We start from the raw sequence: 26,241 nt of genomic DNA on the forward strand, positions 1-26,241 counted from the left end.
TCACAGTCGTACATGTATAGATAGAAAAATAAAATGCACTATAAAATATCTACTAAATACCAATGCGAAAATGGTAGAAACTAATAATAATGTTTTAAAACTTTGCAGTTTGTCAATTCTAAATAATAACGAATGACTATAACTTATTATATACCATGTATACCTAATCCTGTGATAACAAACATTAGAGAATATCCTACTCGTACCCTGTTACAAGTATATCTCTGTAAGTGATTCATAACATGTAAAACTTTATAAATACATAAATATGGTCACAGGCTACATTGCTGCTATGTATCTACGTACATTTCATAATGAATTACAATAAGTACATATTTAAACAAGAACTTCCCTAATTGACTGCTACATCTTTGTGTATCAAATTTATTTTGGTCGAAGGATGTGGCCAATATTTTTTCAAAAGGAATTTTGTTTACAAATAAAAACAAATTAATGTATCGGAATCAGTTTTGTATATTTAAACCTTATGCACCTTAAAAGATGTTATACCTATCAATTTTAGAGAATAAAGTATGCCCATTGTTGAAATAAGAAAACAGAGGAAATGTCTGTCAATGATACAAAATCAGTAGTACACGTACAATAAATTGTTTTACACAAAATGCAAAGGAACAGCGCTTTCATTAGTGTTCTTCATCACAAAGTCACATCGGAGCCTTCATAACTGAGCAAAGAAATCTCTCACATCACTACAAGTTTAGGAAGGCTTTAATCGGGTTTTTTTATGCAAAATAATTGAGGTAGACTTTGTAGAAATTAACACTATATGTTAATATTGAAAAATAAGATCATACTGGGTAGAAGTGCATATTTTAAAAATAATAGTTTCTACGAATTGGGTTTGTTTTGATAGAAAATATGTCTGCAATGTTTTCCATTGAACGTGTAAGTGTCTTTCAATCGAATCAATAAGTACAGATACATATTATACACAACATGTTTGTTTTTGATCCATAGTACATGTTACATTTAAATAACCTTACTGATTATTTAGCTTTACCAACAAAGAAATAAAAAGACCCAAGTCCACCTCAGATTTAATTTATATACTACTTGTAAATTGCAAACGGCATTCAGCCAATTTAATCCTTTTAACAAAGTATTATCAAACTCTAAGTGTGAAAAGTAACTAGAATTTTACACTTAAACTTTTCCACGAAAAGGTAGTTTTTAAACATTGAAAATACAGAAAAATGATTTCATAACAAGTCTTCACCAAAACTGAAAGCATTGCAAAAAATAAATGTTCATGTAAAAACTATTCCAGACAAAAATAAAAAAACAAATCCTTGAGATATCCTACAAAAGAGCACTAATATGTTAGCACTATAAGGTAAAATGTTACATAATGTTATAAAACTACAAAATAGTTAACAGTAATAACATGTCAATGAACTAAATGTTACAAAATATTCTAATAGTTCTATGCACCAATCTAGTCATATCTTATTTGGTTGTATCCGGTATAACAAATAGATAAAAGCATCATTAAAAAAACAGAACAACAAAAACAACAAAAACAACAAAAACAAATTCACATACACCTCAAACAATTCATAAAATGTATATGACCATAAACAAATAATATCAAACTTAGTTTGTTTTTATATCACAAATTTACCCTAAACTAATGAACAGGTTTTAAGTTCTTTTACTTTTTCATTTTTAATAGACAAATGCATTGATTCAAGTAGAACTAAACGGACTAAGTGCATAAATGTTACTCACGAAGTACAAAAGAAGATAGGCGACAACTGCACTGTCCTTGACAGCTGTTTAAGAGTACATATAAATAGGTGTGTGCATACTGTTGGTACTGAGTGCAAATTGATGATTAAACGGAACAAAAATAATAAAAGAATTATTTAAAAGCTGTATCAAATTCTGAAAATAGACATCACATGATCTAAAGAATGACAACTTTAAATGAAAATAAGCCAGTTTGTAATTGATTGCTATGTAACCATCTTTTTTTTTTTTATTAAAACTGTATACACCCGAGAATTTATGTGGGATTGCTCAAAACAGCTTCTACAATGTTGATTATTGTACAGCACCAAACATAAATTATTGTGGAAGGGATAACGTTAGGCATATGTTTTGTTCTCAGGATGATAAATTTGTCGCCTTTATGTCAATACCAACACCTTTTGAATCACATACAGGAACAAGAAAATATTTACAACTCAATTTTGTTTTTATTTCTCTTCCCTAATTTTCACGTCCCTACTGAAACAAATTATTTTCTTAATGAATTTGAGAGTTAAAAAAATATGAAAGTAAACTTAAAAGTTCAGGCTTTCAGATATTTGCCCATTGGCATAAATTTCAAAATGTTTGTTACGTACTTTAATAACTGGATTCATTAATCTTTAACCATGTCTAAAACTTTCTTTCATATCGAACGTATGATTCATTCACTTGCATGAGGATATGGTTCTATATCAACGTGGGGATAACCATTCGGAATGAAAAGTTCTTTTCTTTCAGGGCAACTGTTTAAATGACCATGAACATGCAATTTATTTTCGACTGGAGTAAGTAGTCCATCTGACCGTGTATAGTCACTCGCCACTGAAGCAACAGACGGAGATTTTCTATTTTCCTTTTCATGCATGTTTTCCGAATGGTATCTTCGCCTTCTGCTCTGAGGTGATTTTTCTGACCTAATCAAATCTGGTTCAGAACCTAACTTTGCAGCCGACTGTTTTGTAATTATTTCCTCTTCTTCCCTCACTCTACTGAGATGCTTATTTCTTCTCGGTGATTTCTTTCGTTGTGTACCATCTACATCATCAATGCTTATAGATGGCGTTTTCATTTCAGGTTGGTTCATTCTACGTGTTGTCCGTCTACGAATGGACGGTGTATATGCTGTTTTCAAAAGATAATTTAATGTTCCTTGATCAGACCGTAACGATCCGTCCATTCTGATTGGCTCTTTTTCTTTCACCGTCTTTTTCATAGCTTCTCGATCTTCCTCTGAAGCATATGTTGTTTGTAATGAATGTATTTTTAAAAAGTATCGACTGTAAATTTTATTTTGCTTTGAAACTGGGTCAAATCCACGAATTTCTTTCTCTGTTCCCGGGGATCCAAATATATATCGAATGCAAGATAAACAAAAGAGATCTTCTAGGAATAACACGACAGAAAGTTGTTGCAGTCGCCATTGTGGGTATCTATCTTCAAGAACCACTGCGCATGTCTGTGACATCATGGCTATAAGTGAATTTATTAATAGCACGTAAGTAAGCAACGCAAACACTATGTAAAGCGCTATTGCTAAACCTGGGATTCTGGCTTGATTTAAAACTCCAAAATCATCCAAACCTAACATTAGTTTAAACATAGTTAACATGGCACCTCCAAAACTACTAAAGTGTTCAGTTACAGCTTCCTCGTATGCAGGAGTTTGCTGATCTAATCTAACAGCACCGACAAAGACGGCATACATGCCTGCGGTAAATGCAAACAACATAAACGAAATAATGACTGAAAATCGCAAAAGATCTCCTATAATGACTCTTCGGATCATTTCTGTGAAAAAACTAAATAGCCGGATAGCTCGTAAGAAAAATACGGAAAACCACCAACCAGCAATTACGGCTAGTATTAAAGCAATATTGTCATGTGTGCTTTTGGTTCTTGTCATGAAAAAGTCAACAAATAAACTTACAGAAAACGCGATTAAAAAGAATACGTATCCTAAGTTATGAAAAATATATCGAAGCGTATTCGGTCTCCTTTTCTTTGCAATCAGCAACAAAAGAACCATTAAGCAATACACTCCACCACCAAGAACGACACTCATCCAGGACACAAATTCAGCAAAAGTCTTTGATGCATCCGGAACAGTTATTTCGAGTGTACTTGTGTTTGAAGCAGTTTTGAGGGCATATAACTCGGACCTGATGACTATTTCCATAGTTAAAAACACGGTCATTAACACATGCAGAAAGCCCCAAATGAAATAAATATACCTTAACTTCTGCCATTTTTCAAGAATTATATTCTTAACTGGTATCGTTTCAATTATTCTGAAGGCAGAATGACTCTGGTAGTCGAAATCAAACATCATTTCTAAAATTGACTCAGTTTCTGGATTATCAAACTGGCTACATTTAAAAGGGTTGCAATTCGTTTTTGACTTGATACTTGTACGAGAAACACCGTCAATATTTCTGGAAACCTTTTTGCTTCCGTAGCCTTCGTTTGCAGTAGTAGTCGATGCCACGTGATGATTAGCAACCGTATCGATTTCGGTGATGTCATACAACTTTACATCAAACAGTCCGTCATGTGTGCTTACAAATGAATAGACGTTTTCAAGATTAATTATAAATTGGAAAATTTCAACGACTCCTAGTTTAGCGGATAATTGTAATGGCGTTAGAAATTCGTCATTTTTCAAAAACCAAACATATGAATCTTCTTTTAAGAAAATGTCGGTATCAATGCCTTGGTATCGACCATGACTCGTATTATTCTCTCTCATCCTCTCGATAAGGTATGTAAACATGTTAATAACATTGTCGGTTTTGTTTGGATAAACAGCAGCGTATTTTACCAGAGAATGTAAAACAGTGTCCCCACAACTGTTTTCAGAATGCATATTAGCACCATGATCTAACAAGAGATCCACGATGGTCTCGTTAAAAGTCAATGCCGCAACACTTAATGGTAGTTCACCCATCATTACCGTATTAGCAAATATCCTGCCAACTGCCGGTGTATTAATCATAGTTAATTTCGTCCGGCTTGAATACTGCTTTCTCTCCGATTCTAAATTCGACGACGAAAGCAATAATTCTGTTACATTATCATCGCCTCTAGTTATTGCAATATGAAGTGGTGTTTGTCCTTGGTAGTTTTCGGACGTTTCCCTTGCCAGAGACAGCAAGTCTGGACATAAATCAATTATTCTCTTTATAATATCAAAATCATCTTCGTATTTTACGGCCATATGAAGTAAAGTCTCACTTTTATCTTCACCTTCGCGGTATTGTTTCATGCAGTGTAAAGGACTACATTTGTTTTCCATTATAGTGAGCAGTTCGCGGACTTTTTCGTTTGAATTCGCTTTGATTCCGGACGACAGTTCTTGTAAAAAACTGTCAGGATTTGTATCCAGTAGTGTGATGAAATGTCTTCTTGTGTTTTTATCCATCTTTCGTCGTGTGCTGAATGTTTTTTTCTTGTGTTTTTCACCTGTAAATATAAGAAATCTAATTAACGTACGTTGTCCGTACAAATATTTCTGAAATTCATAATCAAGTTAACATGAATATTAGTAAGTTATGCACAATAACTGTTTACAGTATCATTTGGTTTAATAAGTAAAGAAAATATATATAGTATTCGACTGAATTATAATAATGGGCTAATAAAATGTGTTGGTTACAACAACAACAACAACAATAAAACTTATATTGATAAAAGATAAAGATAGAAATGACAACAGTAGTAATTACGTGTAGCTCCTATTCTGTTCAACCCGAATATTGTACTTAACATTGTTACTGATAAAATGTGTATTTTGTTTTTATATTGATCCTGTCAGTACTATATGACCTGTGAGAAAAAGGGGATTTTTTTTAATCAGTCAGAAAAAAATGACTAATTTAGGACGATTTTTTTGGTTTCTTTAATAGTACAGTAAGTATGATCAAATATTGGAATAAAAATTAGAACGAAATGATATTTAAAATACAAGAATTTTCCTTTAAAGTATTTGAAAGTCTTTTTCAAAATATTTGTTTTAAATGAACTATGAACTGGGTCCGAAATTAGGGTCAATTCATTATTAAATTAATCTTGTTCTCGTGTCCCTAAATCTTAAATGTATTTTGGGTAAACATGGTAAAGGAATCTTATCCTATTATATATAAGTAATACATATGCAACATGTAACACATATTAAAATATGTTGTATACAATGTAAAAATGTAATCAATTCATATCTTCAATCTAATGTACACGTTAGCAATAACAATTTTGAATTACAACAAAGATCATATGCGACCGGAACTTGCGTCTGAAGTTCAAAGTTTTAATCCTGGTATTTCTTATGAGTTTATGCAAAACCACCGGAGGTTCTTCCCCTGTGGTATCACTTCTATTATTAGCATGAAGTATCATTAATATGGTCATAAATTAATTTTAAAATATTTTATTACAAGACTTTGAATTTTTTATAATACTAAGAATGTTCTATCTACGGAAAAGGTTACATTGGTTGTATTTGGCAAACCCTTTCGTAATTTTGTACCCTCTATGCTCTTTAACCTTTTACTTAATTTTGGTCTCTTTTTTTTTTTCTTCTTTTTTTTTTATTCGAGCATCACTAATGAGTCTTTTGCAGACGAAATTAGCGTCTGGCATACAACATTTGAATCCTGGTATCTATAACAAGATTATTGTATCTACGGTAGCGGTACTCGGTTATGGTGTGGGAATGTTGAACAAAAAATATTCAGAAGTGGAAGTAAATGTTATCTTCATGCAAACAATACTCAATGTTCATTTAGTTAATGTGCTGTGATATTGCTATATATAAAAAGTAAAATCACAAAACTACTGAGCTCCGAAGAAAATTCAAAACGGAAAATACCTGATCAAATGGCAAAATTAAAAGCTCAAACACATCAAACGAATGGATAACAACTGTCATATACAACCTTGGAATATATCTCTGTTTTATATTGTTTAAATGTATTTACGTTTTCAAATCAATACAGTGAAATGGAAAAATCCCGATCACTTGATACTATATATTAGTATTAAAAAATCCTTATCACATCCCACTTTTTATTTTTAAGTCCACCTTACTCTAAAGTGCATATACCTGATGGCTAAGCTTCACTTTTTGAACTAAACTTTATAATGTTTATGTGCCAATTTACCCCCGATGGCATCAGCAACCGCCTTGTATAAGTCAAATATACATACAGTAAGAATGTGGGATACAGATGCAAGCGGGTCTAAACATTGTACGTGACACGTTATACATGTATTAATTGCTGGTGGTAAAGTTGTGATGGGTAATGAATAGCTATGTATTTCAAGAGAGAAATACATGTAGCTACTTTAACAGATAAGTTTCTTGAGGGAATTTTGTATATGTACCACGTTATATTAATCATGTACAGTACTGAAAAAAAAACTTCGATTTTCTTGAAGTTCACACAATTCAGTATCGTGATCTTGAAGAAGATATTGTTTTTTTAATTATTTTTGCGCAAATCATAATATTGTCACCATATTTCGCATGATCTATTAAGTAAATAGACATTGATGTGAATCACGACTCCCCAATCGTGGCAAGTGTCCATACCGTCAGTCATTTAAGCTTCTAATCACCTCGAATATATACAACCTTGGAATAAATCCTGCAGATATTGCCAAGAATTTGTCATCGAAAACAGATTATTTAAAAAAAAATATTGGCAAAGCAATCACAGAAGAGTTAGTCGACAAATTTAAATCAGTGGTATTGCTAATCAAAGTTAAGTACTGCATCCGGCGGATCGTTATTCCTCAGTCAACGTAGATAACACATAGTGCTTAGCCAAATCTGTTTTTAAAATCAGTTTTGAAAAGCACGACATAGTATGTCAACATATTAGTATACACACGATACCCATAAAAAAGAATGATAGGAAAATCGTAAAACATAAAAAAAAAGAGATGACCAAGAGACCAAATGACACAAAAATTAACGACTACAGGTCATCCCATTGCCTTCAACAATGAGAAAAGCCCATACCGCATATTCAGAATCGTTAGGATCTGCAAAACTTACCTTACCTTGCGTGCAATATTCCTGTCTTGATTTCGTTACGCGGAAACATTTTTATTATTCTTAATAAAGATATAAATCTTTTCAAAAATAAAGCCACCACTTTTTGAGTCCGTCAAGACAATTGCACATGCGTTGGGTTTTTTTTTATATTTGTTTGTTAGCATATCATAACGTTTTGGTCGTAATTAATTCTTAACTATTATATGCACACTGTTATATGAATCCATATCTAGATTTTAAATTGTAAAGCTTATAATAAGTCTATAATAATTAGTTAATAACTTGTAACCTAGTAAGATTATTGTCATACTTAAAATGGTTTTGTGAAGCAGTTAGTACATAGCCTATATTACCTGCCGGTTGAGATTTACTCCTTTTAATGATTTTACGACCTTCATCAATTGTTACATATCCCTTTTCTCTTTTACTTTCGAAACTGCTGTATCCCTTTTCGTATTCTTCGTCCATTTTTGTAGTTTCTAACGATATTTATACTAACAAAATACTGTTCATATCGAAGACCATAATTTTTACTGTTATTGAAAATCACTTTTCCATTGAATGCATTTGAATAGTATAATGTTCATTCAGTTATTGTTTTAAATATTGAATTTATAATTGGTGAACTTTGATTTAATTTATTTCATTATTGCTACGAGATTTTACGATAAAATGTTTTCCTTTTTAACGATGAAATAAAAATTCGGGTTTTTTTTCTTCAGAAAACGTTTTCTTGCATGGTGCATGCGATTTGATTCTTATGGTAGGTATACGTTTGAAACGCAATTATATAACGGCCTTACTTATGTTTTAAAAGGAAAGACGATTTTAATATCGTAATTTTACAGCATACCGTCATAGAATACGTAATTATTTAACCAAATACACACAAAAAAGTCCTTTTAAATAACATTTTCTCCACTCGAAACTTTTACAAATTATATAACAAACTTCATTTTGAAGATTTGAAAGAAGTGCTGGTCATGTATATATAAACTAAATAAATGCTTTTTGTACTATCTTTTTAATGCACAATGACCCGACCAATGTCACAGAATTAACCATAGGATACATTTTTAAAGATTGATTTTTACGATCAAAAGGATATTTTGGCTTAATAACCTTGGCAAATGTAATGTTTGATTTAATCCGCCTTTTTTAAAATTCAAAATTAACTGCAACTATTATGCGAGACCTTTAATTATTATATATTTCGAAACTAAAGTCGGCCTTGTTTAAACAGACAATATATATATTGCAGAAGGATGTTTTTAAAGGTTGCCAATTCAATGAATTACATACGAACTGTGAGATAACAGACAACGTAAGATTGTTATTCTTGTCAGGTTCATGAATAAGGACAATCAAAGAATTGAAAAATATATGTCAGCAATTATTACAGACGTACAACAAAAGAATTTATCAATAATATACAGAATGTATTTAATAGCCATCGCTTTACGAAAAATATGTAAACATTTTCAAGATATTTTGCACGCATCGGTACTGGTTAAAGAATGTGAAGATTGTTTTATTGTTGCAGTTTTAAGATTTTGGCAATGTTGTTGTTGTTTTTTGTATTGCCTTAAACATTATTGGACAAACAGAAATTGCCGAAATGCACATCTGCTACAGTAAAATATGTATCGTTATATCGACTTCATCAGCCAAGATAGATAAATCTTATAAGCCTGGTATCTTTGGTGCGTTTTTTTATTCTCCTTTTTAAAAACATTACAAAATGTTAAAGAGGAAATAATTAGTACTTATAAATATATATATAAAAAGAGCGCCATGATTAACAATGAGACAACTATCAACCGTAGACCAAATTACGATAATGTAAGCAAGGATAGTACACTAAATAACCATAACTTATACGATAGAGTTAACTTTAAAAGATCACAGCATGACAAAATGGGAAACAATTTAGAAGAGGGCTTTAAAAAATGACTTTTTTTTAAACCTAATAACATGAAATCAAACAGACCTAGAAAATTCTACTTACACGGGGTCCCTATCTAATTATATTTGTATTTTATGTTAATATCGGGCTATTTGACCGTCGCCAGTCGTCGGATGTCATCTTTATTGTTAGTTAGCTGGCGTCGAGACTAAAATACACACAAAGTCCTGATACATATTATATAATCCATGTATTGTTTATTGTTCTTTTTATGCTTTTTGCGAGTTGGATACACGTTTTAGTAGGTTTATCGTTATAAGCCAAGTATGAGAATTAGGTCAAATCGGTGGATACGAATTTGACAGCTATATGTAGCTTACTCAGAAAATCCCCTTTTGAATGGTTTTACATGAGTTATATAAAGCTATTATAGCGCACATTGCAATGTTCTTAACATAAATTTCTAGAAAAAATGTAGTAAATGAATAAGATAGCAAACTATTTCAAATAAATGAAATCACTTTGAAGCAGCTAAGCGAAATTGGACAAGGTCTTTTTCCCCTTCTGTCACGATCAGAACACGAACAAACTATTAATTGTGCAATTTGATTGCAATTCTGAAAGTTATATTTATATTACCCAAGACACTGATGCTGAATTGAAACTATTGCTAAAGTTACTTTATATTTCATCGGTTATTTCAGTCTTTAGTGATAATCAAAATATAATGTATATTTTAAGCGTTGTTAATTGTTATTCGATTTTTGATTACCAACAAGTACAATATTCAGTGGCGGATCCAGGGGGGGGGGGGGTTCCGGGGGTGCGCACCCCCCCTTTATTTTTGCCGATCAATGCATTTGTATCGGGACATATGTTTTGCACCCCCCCCCCCCCCCCCCCTTTGCCCTGGGTGCCCTGGGTTAGCACCCCCCTTTCGAAAATTCCTGCATCCGCCACTGATATTAGTAGATTTGAAAACGACGATTAAATGAACAAAGTCAGCTGTTTGCATTAGACCACTTTCGAGTTCATCCGTCACCGGCAAAAACTCGTCAATTCTGTGCGCCTTTATGACGTCATTTACCAGATAGAGGGGGTCGCCTGTATCCCTGCACTGTTAACGTTCATCAAGCGTCTTAGTGATCATCATTGTTCAGAATAAACTGGAAATAATATTTGTTTTGTAAGTACTTAATTACAATTCCCAAATGACAGCACTACTATTTGTCAATTATGAGAATTCAATTTGCCGAATAATTCGTGCAATATAACATTATAGTTTCTCAACCACTTGCTCAACATTGGAATGAAAGTGACGATGCCCCTAAACGCACGAATGATGGTCAGAATCTCTAAAACCAGAGTTTTTGACGGAAATGCACCGAACTCGAAAGTTGTCTATTATCACTTAACCATCGAATACTGTCAAAAAAAAGGGTCACGTGATGTGTTAATAATACTTGATGCAATACATGATTGACAAGCAGTAAAACAATTCTTTCCATGATATCAAAGATGGCTTCGTGCATGACATTAGAAACGAAAATGTCGGTATTCGTCCTAAAGAGCAAGACAAAGGAGTTGTATAGACCAAAACCCGTAGTTATTATGTACATTTGCAAAAGGGTAAATATTCAGATGACATTATGATTTTCCGACAGTCTTCCAAACAGTCAATACAACTATTCGATCAGTAACCAACACCTTTAATTTGTGATGATAACAATATTTTAAAAGTGAGAAATACCATAAATAGCACAAAGAGATCATGATCCACTATTGTGAAAATACATGTCAAGCATAGAACTTAATACATTCATGCAATATTGTTGATAAATCAAATTACATTCACAAAACAAGACGTGCTGGATTTTCTTGCTGTGTTGAATACACATTGGTGGCCTTCGATTGTATATTACTCTTTGGTCGGGTGTAGTCTCTTAGACACATTTCCCATTTCTATTCTCAATCTTATTTTTACATCTAGCAGTTAGAATTAAGAAACAAATTATAAACAGACTATACTGTTGCTGTGTAAAATTCCGAAGCAAACCCATGTGAATGGGATTTCACACAGCTAAAGCCTGCTTTGTTCTGTGATTGCTTCTGGATTTTACAGAGATATAGCATGGTCTGTTCTGTGATTGCTTATGGATTTTACACAGATACAGCAAGGTCTGTTCTGTGATTACTTCGGGGTTTTACACATATACAGCAAGGTTTGTTCTGCATGTGATTGCTTCGGCATTTTACAGAGATACAGCAAGGTCTGTTCTATGATTACTTCTGGATTTTACACAGATGCAGCATGGTTTGTTCTTTGATTGCTTCGGGATTTCCCACAGAAACAGAAAGACATGTTCTGTGATTGCTTTGGGATTTTACACCCTGAATTTTTTAATGTTTTGCCAAAAACAGCTACATTTGTAACAGGTCATCCTGGGGTATTATTATGATGTATAATCTCAGATGTAGTTTAAACATGACTTAAAAGACAAATAAACCAAACAAAAAGGCATTTGCCTTATATAGTTTTTGAGAAGTCGTCATAATAAAAATAATTCTACATTTCAAAAGTCAGATTCTTTAATGAGCGTACTGTTTGTTTCTACACAATCTCGTTGATAGGTTGAATCTTCATCCAAAGTCAGGGTTTTCTACAAAAAAAAATGCAACGTTACTTGTTTGGACATATATTGGTCTAAACATATGAATATTTGTGATTTTTAAAGACAAACGCGGGAGGTGTACAGCAACAATATCGATGAGTTACGTAAGCAAATAAAATAAACGGACTGAAATAATTGTTGATTACCTAGTCTGTTATATTCATATTGTTTTACTACAACGTGCTTAAGAACCTTCATTATATGCACTATTTAATGTTAATTTTTTAATGTAAATAACGTTAAAGAGAAAATTTTGCAACACACGGGACTTTATGTTTCCCTTTTATGTTTTTGTTTTGTTATTTTGTTGCTTTCTAATTGAAATGCTGACGTATACTCAGATGTCCTAATTTTTTTCATTAATGTAAATCACTTTTTTAATGTTAACAAATCTCGACATATTCAATGTATCGAATATTGTCCGTCTTTTTTATTTGTCTTAGGCCAATGTGAATTACAATTTCGACACATTTTTGTGCTGCCATATCAAAGAACACTTGTCAGAAGACTCATATTTTGCTATGGATGTTTTGTAGTAAAGGTAACTAGATATGATAAGAAACTTAAATTGGTATCTGTAAATATTTGCAACATCGAAATATAAAGTACCATTATTGGTGCACTTAATTAACATTACCAGAATTTGACAAATTTAACATCTAAGATGAACAAATACGTATAAGGAGCTAATCAATCGAAACTTCATACATGATTATAAACTAATCAAAATGTAATCAAATATAGAATGAAATTCAAAACAGTGTGGCTGTGGCCATTGATTGACACATTAAATTCATCCATTGACTGGGACAATTTACGTGAACGTTTGTCTGTAACGATCACTGTTCACGACGTACCTACGATAGACATTTAAACTGTGGGGTCACCAAAGGTTTCTTACGCCTTTAATTATAAAATAATTCGAAAAATTAATCAGGAATAACCTTTATGTTTTGATTAATATAATTGATATAAATCAAAACATCGTGTTATTTCTGATTAATTTTTTCGAATTACTTTATTAAGGTGTTGAGAACCTTTGGTGACCTCATAGTTTAAGTGTCTTTAAAAAGTACACAGTGAGCAATGGTCGTTACATACAAACGTTCACCTAAATTGTCCCAGTCAATGGATGAATTTAATGTGTCAATCAATGGCCACAGCCACACTGTTTTGAATTTCATTCTATATGAAATTTTGTATTAAGTATTCATATATATGTATTTACCAATTTTCAAAATGGCTTCAATTGAGAAAGAAGTAGGTCCAGTAAGACCCCTTTTTGGCCCCAAAATATAGCAGTTTAACAAAATTGTTAAAATGTAAACTTTTAGTTATTTATAAGACAGTAGAATACTTCTGCTACATAAATATGGACTGTTTTTGACAATACAATACACATATAGCGGGTACTAGCACCATTAAGTCATGCTAAATTACTGAAATCTTCACAATTCTAGCATTTTAGTTCAATTTTAGACGGTTTTCGTGTAAAACGAAAGTGGCCGCATTCGTGTTCATCCTTAATATTAAAATATAAGTTGTATTTTATGATAATACATAACATATATAAAGGTTGAGGATGAACACGGATACGGCCACCTTCATTTTTGACAAAAACCATCTGAAAAGTGACATTTTTTTACATATTAGGTAGATTTTCAAATTTGAGCTTGAATCGGAATGACTAAATCAATTAAAATCTTTCACATAAACTAATTGATTCAAATGAAATAGACACTTAAGTGTTTAAAAAGTGGTCAAAATCTTTCGTCAGATGAACCTGAAATTTGAGGCCAAAATCGGTCCTTACCGGACCTACTTCTTTTCTGTTAATAATATACTTACTTCCGTTACAGGATCACCGTCTGAATATGAATAGACGTGAGCTGAATCAAAAGTAATGTCCGGCGAATGTCTTCCTTTTATCCAAAATATTATAATGCTGGTGACAAAAATTGCTATAAAAATGCCAACAAGAACGACACTCAATGTATTGTTCGTCACTATTACACGAAAATTGTCTAATTCTGTATCCACTGTCATATTTTTCATAACTTATCAGCTAGGCACTCTAAATCAAAATATGATATATTTTAGTCATCACACAATTCTAATGCCGAGTTAAAATATTCTAATGACATTTCGAAATGATAGACAACGTCTGTATGTTAGATCCTTTATATTTTCATGAGCAGCTGCGAACATTGAATTTCCTTGACCTTTTATATATATTATTGTTTTGTCTCATTGGTGTCTACCATATAATGGTTCAGCTCTTTCGTTTACTGATTTTTATTGTGCTTTCATTTACCTTTTTATTTCAATTTGGAAGAAAAAGAGTGAAGATAACTTGTTAAACCTCGACCCATGTTCATGTGTCCTTACCAAATTAGAAAACTTTCAAGATGTTCACGTGTCTTTACCAAGTCAGAAACATCGTCATATGTTCACATGTCTTTACCAGTCAGAAACCTCGTCTAATATTCACGTGTCTTTACCAAGTCAGAAACCTCGTCATATGTTCACGTGTCTTTACCAAGTCAGAAACCTCGTCTAATGTTCACGTGTCTTTACCAAGTCAGAAACCTCGTCATATGTTCACATATATTTACCAAATCAGATACCTCGTCCCATATTCGCATATCTTTACGAAGTCAGAAACCTCACCCATTGTCCAAGTTTTTTTTTTAACTTAATCAGCAACCTCGTCTTATCTTCAAGTGTTAATACCACTTCGGAAATCTACCACATGTTCATGTGTCTTTAAAATCAAGGCAGCAACCTTGCCCCATGTTAACGTGTCTTTCCCAAGTGAGAAACCTTGCCTCTTGTTCAAGTATCGTTACCAAATCAGAAAATTGCCCCATGGTCACGTGTCTTTATCAAGTCAGAAACCTCGTCAATGTTCAAGTATCTTCATCAAGTCGGAGACCTCGACCTATGTTTATGTGTCTTTATCAATGTGTTGAGAAAATGAAGGGACTGCTTTCATTTTGAAATATCAAAGTTTTTAAAAATTTATCATTGTCTATTAAGAAATTAGTTAAAATATTGTAACTTATATGATAATATGTTAACATATATATATATATATATATATATTGTTTTGTAGTAACCATAATAATGACTATATATGTATTTTGCATCTTGTTGCACATGTAAATATGTGTTTCCAAATAAAGTATATTGTTATCGTTATTGCCTAGACAAAAACCTCGCCCAAAATTCACGTTTCTTTACAAAATAAGACAATTTGCTAGATGTTCACCAAGTCAGAAACTTCGTCATATGTTTACATGTCTTTACCAAGTCAGAAACCTCGACACATGGTCACGGGTCTTAAAGTTTACCAAATCAGAAACCCCGTAATATTATGTTCAAGTTTCTTAAACAATTCAGAGACCTCGCCTCATGTTTATGTGTCTTTGCCAAGGCAGAAACCTCGCCTAATGGTCACGTGTCAAAATACCAAGTCAGACTGTACATATTCTAAGTTACATGAACCCCACATATCATTTGGTTATATTTTGTAAAATCACATGATGGTCTCTTTAATTGTAGGTAATATGATAATATATCACTATGGCATGTACTTTTCATGTTTAATTTTGTTTCACATGGGTTTTGTTTGCGATGATATTTTTTTTAATCAATGCATCTTTGAACTAAGAATATATTCTTTGGATATAAATTCGACAATTAGAAATATAGAAGGTTAAATAAACTCAAAATGAACACATAGAGGTTTCACAAAGATTTGGTAAATTTTGCTTAAAAATAGATTAGATATTCTGACTACTAAAGTAATTACCTGTCACATGTACGTCCATTTGCTTGTTGCCAAAAATAAACCGCAAAATAGATCTCGAGACAGATGTTTCAGCAAACACACGTCTGACAAAACGTAGTTTAACACATTTATTTAACAGATTCAAAATTACTGTGTCTTTTAATTCGCACCTCTATATTGAGTGAAGGTTAACGCTTTAGACAAGTAACATATTCTGATCAAATACAGAACACCTGTTCCATAAACCATGCAGACAATATTTAATTTTAGTTTGGCCGTCAATGTTTTACTCTTGAATTCATAAGTGAAATCATCAAATACGATAAGTGTTGTTTTTTCCATTGCTCGTCGATTTTCAACCCTCATCAATAATACAAACCAGGGCTTAATAGTCACAAAAATAACCCCACAAGAGCAGACAAGCGAAATGCCATTTATAGCGCAATTTTACAAGAATTTGTGTGTTTAGAATACATTTTCACGAAAACGCAACGTCGAGCAATGAACCGCAAAAATGAGGTCATGATAGATCTAGTTTAATTCTTGTAGAATGGTACACCGGGCGATAATTTTGTATATCAAATATGCGTGGCACTTTAACTTTTTTTGAGATACTGACCATTTAATGAAAATAAAGATTGGTCTATTATATAGTATCATCGAAAAAGTGAGATCAAGATCAGATGAAGTACATCTTACCCTTGGACAATATCGTATTCACATAAAAAAGACAGATGGTCAAACGCCTATAGTATCTACAAAATTGACCTAATCAATAAAAACACGTAATGTTGATTGTTGAATCCTGTAATTAGGTAAATTTCGGGCTCGCTGTTTCTAACAGCCAAGATATAAAGGTAAGCACATAGCCACCGTATGTCTCGTATTCTGTGTCATTTCTGTTATATCATAAAAATGAGTGAATGGAAAAGATTTCAAGGATAAGACGACAACAATACAACATCATCTGACCAAAGGATATCTGTATTTAAAGTCCATACCAACCTATTAATATAAAACAACTATATATGTACACGAGGAGTGCCAATATGAGAAGGAATTGTTTAGCCAGAAAGGCGCGCCTTTTTTGTTCTCATACTTATGTTCACTTCATGATAATTCTGTGCTTCTTAATGTTGCATTTTATTTTTAGATTGCTAGATTGTTTCTATATTGAGCGTGGACTGGTCTTGTCGATCCTTTTTCTTGAAAACTTTCTTAAACGTATTGTTTTACATCCAATCATCATGTTGTCTTTGCTAGGATTTGTATGTACGACGGTTTGTGCATTTTGTATTGTCTTATGGTTAGAAAAGCGGTATCTACAAATCCATTTTGATATGAAGACTTACCAACGATTATAAATCATAAATCGTGTTTCTCTTTTGAATTGATTTACAATTGTCATTTTATAGCTTGTACGTGGTATGGCTTTTGCTAATTGTTGAAAGCCGTACGTCGACCTTAAGTTAACCTTCATCGTCATTTGGTCTCTGATATAAAGTTGTCTCATTGGCAATCTTCTCGTACCTTCTTATTTTTATATAACTTCTCAAATGGCAATATAAGAAACTAGCAAACATGGAATGCCAATCCTTTTAAGCATCTTACTTCATCCGTGATGTGCGTTCGATTTGTTTTACTCAGGCTTCAGTTCTCGGTTAATTGATTTGACGTACTAAGTTATTTGTCCCTTCTTCATTTTTTTTCTTGACCATTGGACGTTCTATTCCTTTTCGACTTATGATTATTACTACCCTTAGCATTGAACCTTAAAAAATCGTTTTAAAAAAGTTTTTAAAAATTTCAAACCGAATTTATGGAAATCGTGTTTCATTGGAAATATGCAAAACAAACTTATGTCATTAGAAAGCAAAACATATTACCCCCTGACATTTAGGGAAATCGTGTTTCATTGGAAATATGCAAAAACAACTTTATATCATTAGAAAGCAAAATATATTACTACTGAAATATGTTTCTTCAATTCTCGTTGGCACCTTTCCATAAAAACAAGGATTTACATTATTGATAACCTTATGGGGTTAATTTAAGAAATAAAATATCGATTATTAGACCTGTTACATGTTGTGTTTACTTTGATTAGAATTGTGTATCAATATATTATATGATTAAAGGTTAAGGGTAAGTCATGAGAAAAACACCTAAGACTGAATATTTACCAACAAAAATCATCATGGAAGTTCTAGAGAAAAAGAAATTATAAAAGGATATCATTAGAGGCAACACAATATCCATGGCGTTGAAGCGTTGAAACAACACTTTTTGACGAGCAATGCTTTTGAATGGGAAAATATGGTTGGATCCCCCTTTTTTTCTGGGTTGGAACCTCCCTTTAAAATATGGCTGGATCCGCAACTGAACCACGCGATTTGGGAATAAGGTTTTATATATAATTCTCTTTGTTCTTTCAAAGCAATTTTAATAGCATTCTACATCTACTTGAAACTAAACAAACAAAAGTTTAATGAATCATATAATTATAGTTATAAGCGATCATAAATTTCGCCTTGTTCTCACCTTTTCTTTTCTTTAAACAAGTAATTAAAGGGAAATTAAACGGAAATTGACACAAAAGTTGATCATATCAAGTACTACATGCATAAGTAACGATGTTGGACCTTGAACCTGAATTACATAAATAAAACACGAAATATAGGTACGAATGAACTAATTTCGCCGAAAGTTGCTAAACTCTCTAAAGTCAAGCTACATTCTTACAGAAAGTTAATTGAATCTAGGTCTTTCACTATCTAAATAATTAATACAAATATAAGAAATGAAAAGTAAGTCCATGAAGCGTAAAATATAGGTCAGAGTGATCTACTTTATAATAAGCACGTTTACTACACTATAGAACCCACAATTGAGTATTTGTATCTTCCGTTATAAGATCTGAAATCTGCGTACAACGTAATGAAAGTCAACATGAACGCAATAAACGAATACAGTGTGTCTTTTACTTTCTTATATTTGATTCAGATGCATTACCATCAAATTCAAGTAGGCGTAAAATGTAAGGCTTTAGTGACCTACTTTTTTTTCGGTCTGCCACTTTGCTCCCAAATGTGCATCATTACACAGAGTGTTATACTTATAAGTCACTTAATATCTGAGATCCGAGTATAAATTTTTGTTTAGGGGCAAGCTATAGCCCGATTCCGGCTGCAAGATTTGTTCGCTGCTTGGAAGACCAATTGGTGGCCTTGACCTGTTTTCAGCTCTATGGTTATGTTGTTATCTCCTTTACACACTCCCCGTTTCAATTATAAATGCTATGAAAGCTTATTCGATTCTTCGAAATGACTTCAAACGCTAACTTCCAGTAGTCCCGTTGAACTTGGATACGGCAAACAAACAAAAAACATCAAACAAAATAAAACAAAAGACTACTATCATGGTTAAATATGCATGAATGATTTATGCAGCAGAGTTAAGCCAAGCAATTCAAAGGCCACGCAGTAAGTCTAGCAACACAGAACTTCAAACCTTTGATATCCAAAATTACCTGCCAATATGTTCGTGCCAGATCGCTTCTCTCCCTTTTCTGCCATTAAATATTTATTTTTATAGAGACTGTTTCAATAAGTTGATAATCTACGAAAATCCCAAACTAAACTGTGTTTTGTGTCATTGGTTAAGTACATGTGTAAGACAAATTTACCATAATACAAGTAATGTATATTCATTCACAATTTTTTTTTTTTTAACTAAAAACAAGGGCATAACGAGATAAATTGGGGAGGGGAAACTGCTGGAAACCTATGAATGTATATACTGACTGTTTTAACGTCACTTCAATTGTGAGATAAATCAATACAGAAGAATATATTTGATATAGTTTTGATTATATGTGTTGAGTGTGAATATTGAGTAAACAGAATAAAGGAACAATAATGAGTGTCAAATCAAAGAACTGAGAGAAATGGACCAAGAATAAAGAATAACGAATAATAGTGTGCTAAAATATCAAATATAGAGAATAATGGGCAACACCAATAAAGAAAGGAGAAAATTAGTCTAAAAAAGATACACAGAAATCAAGACCCACAATCCAGCCCCTCATACCGTGGCCTATTGATCTACAGTATTAGTTAATTGTTACGGTAGCATGCTCTATTATTAAAATATAATTACATGTAATTAAATTTAATCTATATAAGCCTTATTGGATTTATTATAAAAAGGGATTTTGTAGAATGTGTAATATGTTTTTGAAGTATGACGGTACACTACGTACTGATCTCATCAAATACCAAACTTATAAATGCTTGCGTTGCATTCTGATTATGTATTTAATAAAAATCGATTTATAATTCAAGGTCACCGATTACACGGATAGCTTTTTATAGTCTTCGTATATATATGCAGAAAGAAACTTATCGTGTATATATATATATACATATCGAATATTAATCTTTCGGTGATATCTGTGCAGTTTTTATTTTGATTGACATGTATTTTAATAGTTTCTGTTTAAGATTAGAAGAAGTATAGTCTATATATATCGTATTTTCTTAAAATGTCTCTCTTTGCAATGCATATATATTTAAATCATTCATGTATCAAGTGTACACTGTGGCTTGAACTTTATTCCTACTAATAGTCAAGTCAATCTAGCATAAATTTGACCCTAACCTGAAAGTAATTGCCACAGAAGATTTTAAAGTTTTAATCTTTAGCATTATACCCCAAATATACACCGAAAAAAAGTCCCATAAAATCTTACCTGAGGAAGACTAAAAAAAAATCGCCATTTAAAATTCCTATGGAGATTTGCATTGAAAAGGGAGATAACTCTTGCAAAAAAGGGAGAAATATCAATAAAGATTGATACAAAATTATAACTTCACCGCTTTATAGACCACTTTCGAGTTCATCCGTCACCGGAAAAACTCGTCAATTATACGCGCCTTTATGACGTCATTTACCAGATAAAGGGGGGTCGCTTGTATCCCTGCACTATTTACGTTCATCAAGCGTCTTAGTGATCGTCATTGTGCAGGATAAACAAGAAATAATGGTTGTTCTGTAGGTACTTAATGACAATTCCCTAATGACAGCAATGCTGATTGTCAATTTTGAGAATTCAATTTGCCGAATAATTCGTACAATATAGAATTATAGTTTTCCAACCACTCGCTCAACGTTGGAACGGAAGTGACGACGCCCCTAAACGCACAAATGACGTTCACTAAAACCAGAGTTTTAATTTGACGGAAATACATCGAACTCGAAAGTTGTCTATTCATCAGATATGAATAATGCTTATATGAGTAAGACACTCAGCGTGATTAAAAAAACGGCTTCGCAAATAAATTTTAATATTTTTAAGGGGACGGCCATTTGATTTTCTGTAGGGTGCAAGATGATTTTGAAAAACTTGGCCTAGTAAGAATTAAAAATGAAGGAGTTAGCACAAGACAGGATGAAAATGAATATTTTTCAACATTAAATGCAGGATAGTTGCGGATACAAATGTGTACAAAGGAAAATATGTTTTAGTGCTGCACAGACGCAGAAAAATAAGCATGTGCGTGCTTAACAACAAGTGATAATAATTGATAAATCCGGAAAAATCCTCTTGCCCACCCCTCAAAATATCATATAGTCGTCCCCTAAACTCAAATAGTCGAATTTTATGCAGGTTTAGTTTCTAGATTGTTATTTTGCCTAACATCCATAATAACAAAAAGTACATGCATATTCAGAACAAGAGCACGTTATTTTGATATTCCAATAGATTTTGCAACGTGTGCCGATGATAATGAGAGCAAGCATTTCGATTGCAACTTGAAATTGAAAGGATGTCCTTCCAGACATGGCAGCGTAATCAAACATACCGCACTGATAAACGGACGTCAATTTTAAATGGTTTTATACTGCAATATGAAAGATTTGGGAAAATAGCGTATGGTGAAATGTGTCTGGTTATAGAATACGTACCGGTGCATCCCTAAACGCCAAAACAAACGTCTCCTACTTTCGGCATAGGCTTTACTGTCGCACGGAGCAAGTTGAAGTGACCATGATTCTATTATCCCAGTAAACACTAAGGGTCAATGGTGGTTACAATTTCAATTCCCGGTACAAGTATTCCAATAAAGCCTGAGGCCCTGATTGAGTTCGCCGATAATAGACACAAAAAAATGGGAATATAATTAACTTCAATTATAAAAACGTAAATTTCATATTGCTTATTGTTTTGTAATTCCTTCAGCCCTAAACCAAGTTAATACATCAAATGAATTATTATGTCTCAACACGACTGTATTAACAAGATTGTATAACATGCTACTATCTGTTTACACAAACAATGTACTCTGTTAATTTTCAAATAGAAATTGATAGAAAAAAAACTTAAAATCACCTACTTATAAATCAAATTTGTTGCAAGAAGACAATAAACAATTTAAAAATAAACTACACCTCGTTAAACTATAGCTTTTCATCTTTTTCTTGGTTACAGCAGCAACGGAATATCATCAGTAAAGTATTTTATTTGTTTTTTCAAAGCTGACCACTTTTCCCTATAATGACATTTTCTGTAAGAATAACGGCAACTGTAACCTATTTAACATCACTGTAAGACAAATCAAAATTTGTTGCAAGAAGTTTAAACATTATTCTAAAATAATTGATATCATTAAGGATTATGGTGATCAGAGCATCTAAGAAAACAACTGAGAAGAAAATTAAATATATCGTTTGTTAAAGATTATTTTCCATATAACTTCTATATGACGATTGTATACATGTAGGGTATCTGAATTCACGCATGCGCAGTATGGACCGGACTGATTCTTGACAATGGTTTGTATTAAAGAATAAGATCAACTATATCTTGCAAATTTATACGTTAAGGATTGTTTTCACGGTGCATTGATAAATTGCAACTAGATAAACTATTGAGTCATCCTTGTGTGAGTACAGGAATATGACGCTGATAAGAGGAGCGCAGTTCGTTCCCATATGAATACAAAGTGTCTGTTGAAAACAACGTCCACTAACACAAATAGGTTGGCAATAAAAAATAACTTAGTGTCAGTTTAACTGTTCTGATAACTTGTTTGAACCTATAATAGTTGTTAATTTCTGTGTCATTTTGGTCTCTTGTGGACAGTTGTCTCATTGGAAATCATACCACATCTACTTTTTTATATTTGTTCATACATTGTAGGTATACATTGTCCGTTATCAACACAGGATAGTTGTTTGGGTATATATTTATGAAAACAAGTTGTACTAATAAGTTTGTAATTTAATTATATGGAATGCGTGCATAAAGTGCAGAAAAGCCAGATAATGCAACTTCTTCATTTTTAAGTATGGAATAGATTGTGCATTTCATTTCTCTTTCTCTTTGAGTTTCATTGGTCAAACATTTAGTGAGACTCGCAGCCTAAAGCGAAGCTACGCCACTTCTTGCAATGTGTAAATATAAGCTTGATATATCTTTACTTAATACCAACTGAAACTGATTCAACAGATGAATTTAGAAAAAAAAACATTGAAATAATACGCATTGGACAATCTCAGTTTTAAAGACTAGAAGCTTTAGAAATATCCGAACAAAACAAAGACCTGACCTTATTGATCAAATCCAAAACAAAACTATTGCATGTAGATTGTCTTTATATTGTTCACCCTTTATTAAAAGGTTTGTATCTGAAATTCTCTCTTGCATTTTTTTTTTTTTGCTTTGTCCCCTCCCTTGAAAAAGCCTCTTACGAAATACGTTCTAACTTTTCCGAATTAATAGCATCTTACCTTTGTTTTCAATCAATGTTTAATTGTATCCATTTTGAATGCACCACTATCTTCTGTCCTATGGAATATATATGAATGTTTTTGTCATGTTCCTAAATATAATTTTCGCATTTCGACGTATATCTTCTTTGTGTACAAAAATAGATTTAAATGTCTTCATGTAAACAAAAACAGCTGATCGATCATAAGTATATTTAAATATGAAAAATCCTTTTAAATTTCCCTTTTCATATAAGTAATATGCGATATACAACAGAAAGTATCTGACTAATTCCTTTGTAAGCAATGACCACTTTATTAGCTCACGGATATATAGACAAAGCAATCTGTGTCACGTGGATTGGAAGCTTACACAAAGATTTACCTTAAAAACTGACAAACTTTTTCAATAAATTAATCATATGACCTCAAAAGTGAAAAATTATTTGGAGAAATTCCAAAATCGGACGCTGATTTTTCTTTGTGTACATATTTGGAACGTTATTTTCACTTGGTTAAAACGGAAAACACATGACAGGAACAAAGACGAAATCAATAGGGATTTCTAAATTAGTTCACAGGTAGATCTAGATCTGATCTGCATAATTACAACTTTGCATATATACCACTTTGCAGTTGAAATCGATAATAAGTGAATAGCTTATATCTTGTTATAGTAGTATGAACTTTGGCCATGAAAATCAAAGGTTGTTTCATTATCTAACTTCGATTAAAGCGCAAATGTTTCAATGTCACGAAAACTCTAATTAAAGAACTTTATGCAGGGAAGCGATCGATTACCGATGACCTTATAAGCTCCCTACCTTTCGAAGACATACAAAGTATTGAGCGATACTTTTTATCGATGCTATCAAGAATTACTTCCTTTTGTAGAGAGTGGCAATTTCGTCTAGTTCTTAGAGCACCAAACTGATGATGTGCACGAGAAAATGAATAGAAACAGAATTTTCATATTGGAAGAGATTAGGGAAATGTCACTCGAAGGCTTTCTGAAATTTCGTAGTTGCAGAGCGGGGTTTTATTGGGTTTTTAGACACTGTTGACAAAACGTATTGATTTAAATACCAATTTTGTGCTTTATCATCGCTGAATAAGTTACGACTTCAGTCCAATATTTTGAAAATCGATTGAGGTAAATTGATATAGATTATCACGAATGATAATGCTTGTTCCTGGAAATCGATCATTTCCAGAATTCTTAATACTGTTTTCAGAAGGGCTTTAACTAATCAAAGATACCAGCGACAGTTAACACAAAAAAATCTTATGTTTAAAATTGATCAAAGTTATACTGAAAAGAAAATAGTCGCAGGCTTATAATTTTGTCGCGCGTTTCTTCTACAGAAGGCTCAATCATGTTCGAATAAAAAAAATGCCATATTTAGTAAGAAGTTGAAGAGGATTGAGGAGCAGTACTTCCGAAAGGTTTTACAAACATACATTGTAAGCGATCCTCGACACTGCAATTATTAGTAATTATTTGTAGTAAATAAAGCTTTAAATTTAGAAAGCGATATATAAAAAGCACCAAACTTGGAAATCTGCAACTGGACACAAAATATTAATAGATCATCCCATATTTTCTCCGAATCAATAGAAAATAAGACCTAAATAGGCAGATTCTTGAAACGGAAATGTAAAACATTTACATAAAGCAGTCGCAAATCCAGGAAATATTTCCGCATTTAATCAAGCAAGTCTTAGAAAAACTAAGTAATATATGTAACTTCCCTTTATCAGATTCCCAAAAGACTGCATGTTTGATACTGAGTTGATTTTTACAATCTCGTTAGCTTTAAAAGACAATATCAAACATTTATAAATGAAATTAATGAAATGATATGATCATGAAAGGTTGGGATGGTGCATTAAAGAGGAACGGGGTGGATCCTAGATTTCAAATTCATAGGCTGCAGCTTTCTCATATGATTCATGATCCTCTCATCCTTTTTATAGAAGAGTTTCGGGGATTTTGTCATTTTGTCATTATTGTACGCAAATGCCTTCAATAGTTGCACACCCTTAAATGAGCGCCTGTTTAATCGTTGTTAAGGTAACTTTATAAATCTGAATATTTTTTTTAATATTGAACACAATTGTATTTCTGTTCTTTTACATCAATTGTTTCCTGACATTAGTCCATAAGGGTCAACAGAAGACGAGGCACTATACATATATATTTAATACAATATCGTATCTATACAAATGTAAAATTTAAACTGTTTACATGTTTACAATTTGATTGATTTTAAAT

General features: G+C 32.4%; 1 protein-coding gene across 3 annotated transcripts; it reads right to left on the reverse strand.

Annotated features, from left to right (window-relative positions):
- Positions 1-202: 202 nt before the first annotated feature.
- Positions 203-24,252, reverse strand: LOC139512414 (transient receptor potential cation channel subfamily V member 5-like). 3 transcript variants are annotated; one of them, XM_071300024.1, is made up of 3 exons: positions 23,988-24,107; positions 19,726-19,814; positions 1,996-5,232 (listed from the first exon to the last, which is right to left on the reverse strand). In XM_071300024.1, the coding sequence occupies exons 2-3, from the start codon at positions 19,769-19,771 to the stop codon at positions 2,435-2,437; spliced, it is 2,844 nt and encodes a 947-aa protein (XP_071156125.1). In that variant the 5' UTR covers positions 19,772-19,814; positions 23,988-24,107; the 3' UTR covers positions 1,996-2,434. The 3 variants fall into 3 exon arrangements, with proteins under 3 accessions (XP_071156126.1, XP_071156124.1, XP_071156125.1); XM_071300025.1 differs by lacking the exon at positions 19,726-19,814 and having other exon boundaries at positions 203-5,232; positions 23,988-24,252; XM_071300023.1 differs by lacking the exons at positions 19,726-19,814; positions 23,988-24,107 and adding an exon at positions 8,179-8,345 and having other exon boundaries at positions 1,990-5,232.
- Between the last annotated feature and the right edge of the window lie 1,989 nt (positions 24,253-26,241).

This window comes from Mytilus edulis, chromosome 2 (genome assembly GCF_963676685.1).
Source record: "Mytilus edulis chromosome 2, xbMytEdul2.2, whole genome shotgun sequence".
Taxonomy (NCBI): domain Eukaryota; kingdom Metazoa; phylum Mollusca; class Bivalvia; order Mytilida; family Mytilidae; genus Mytilus; species Mytilus edulis.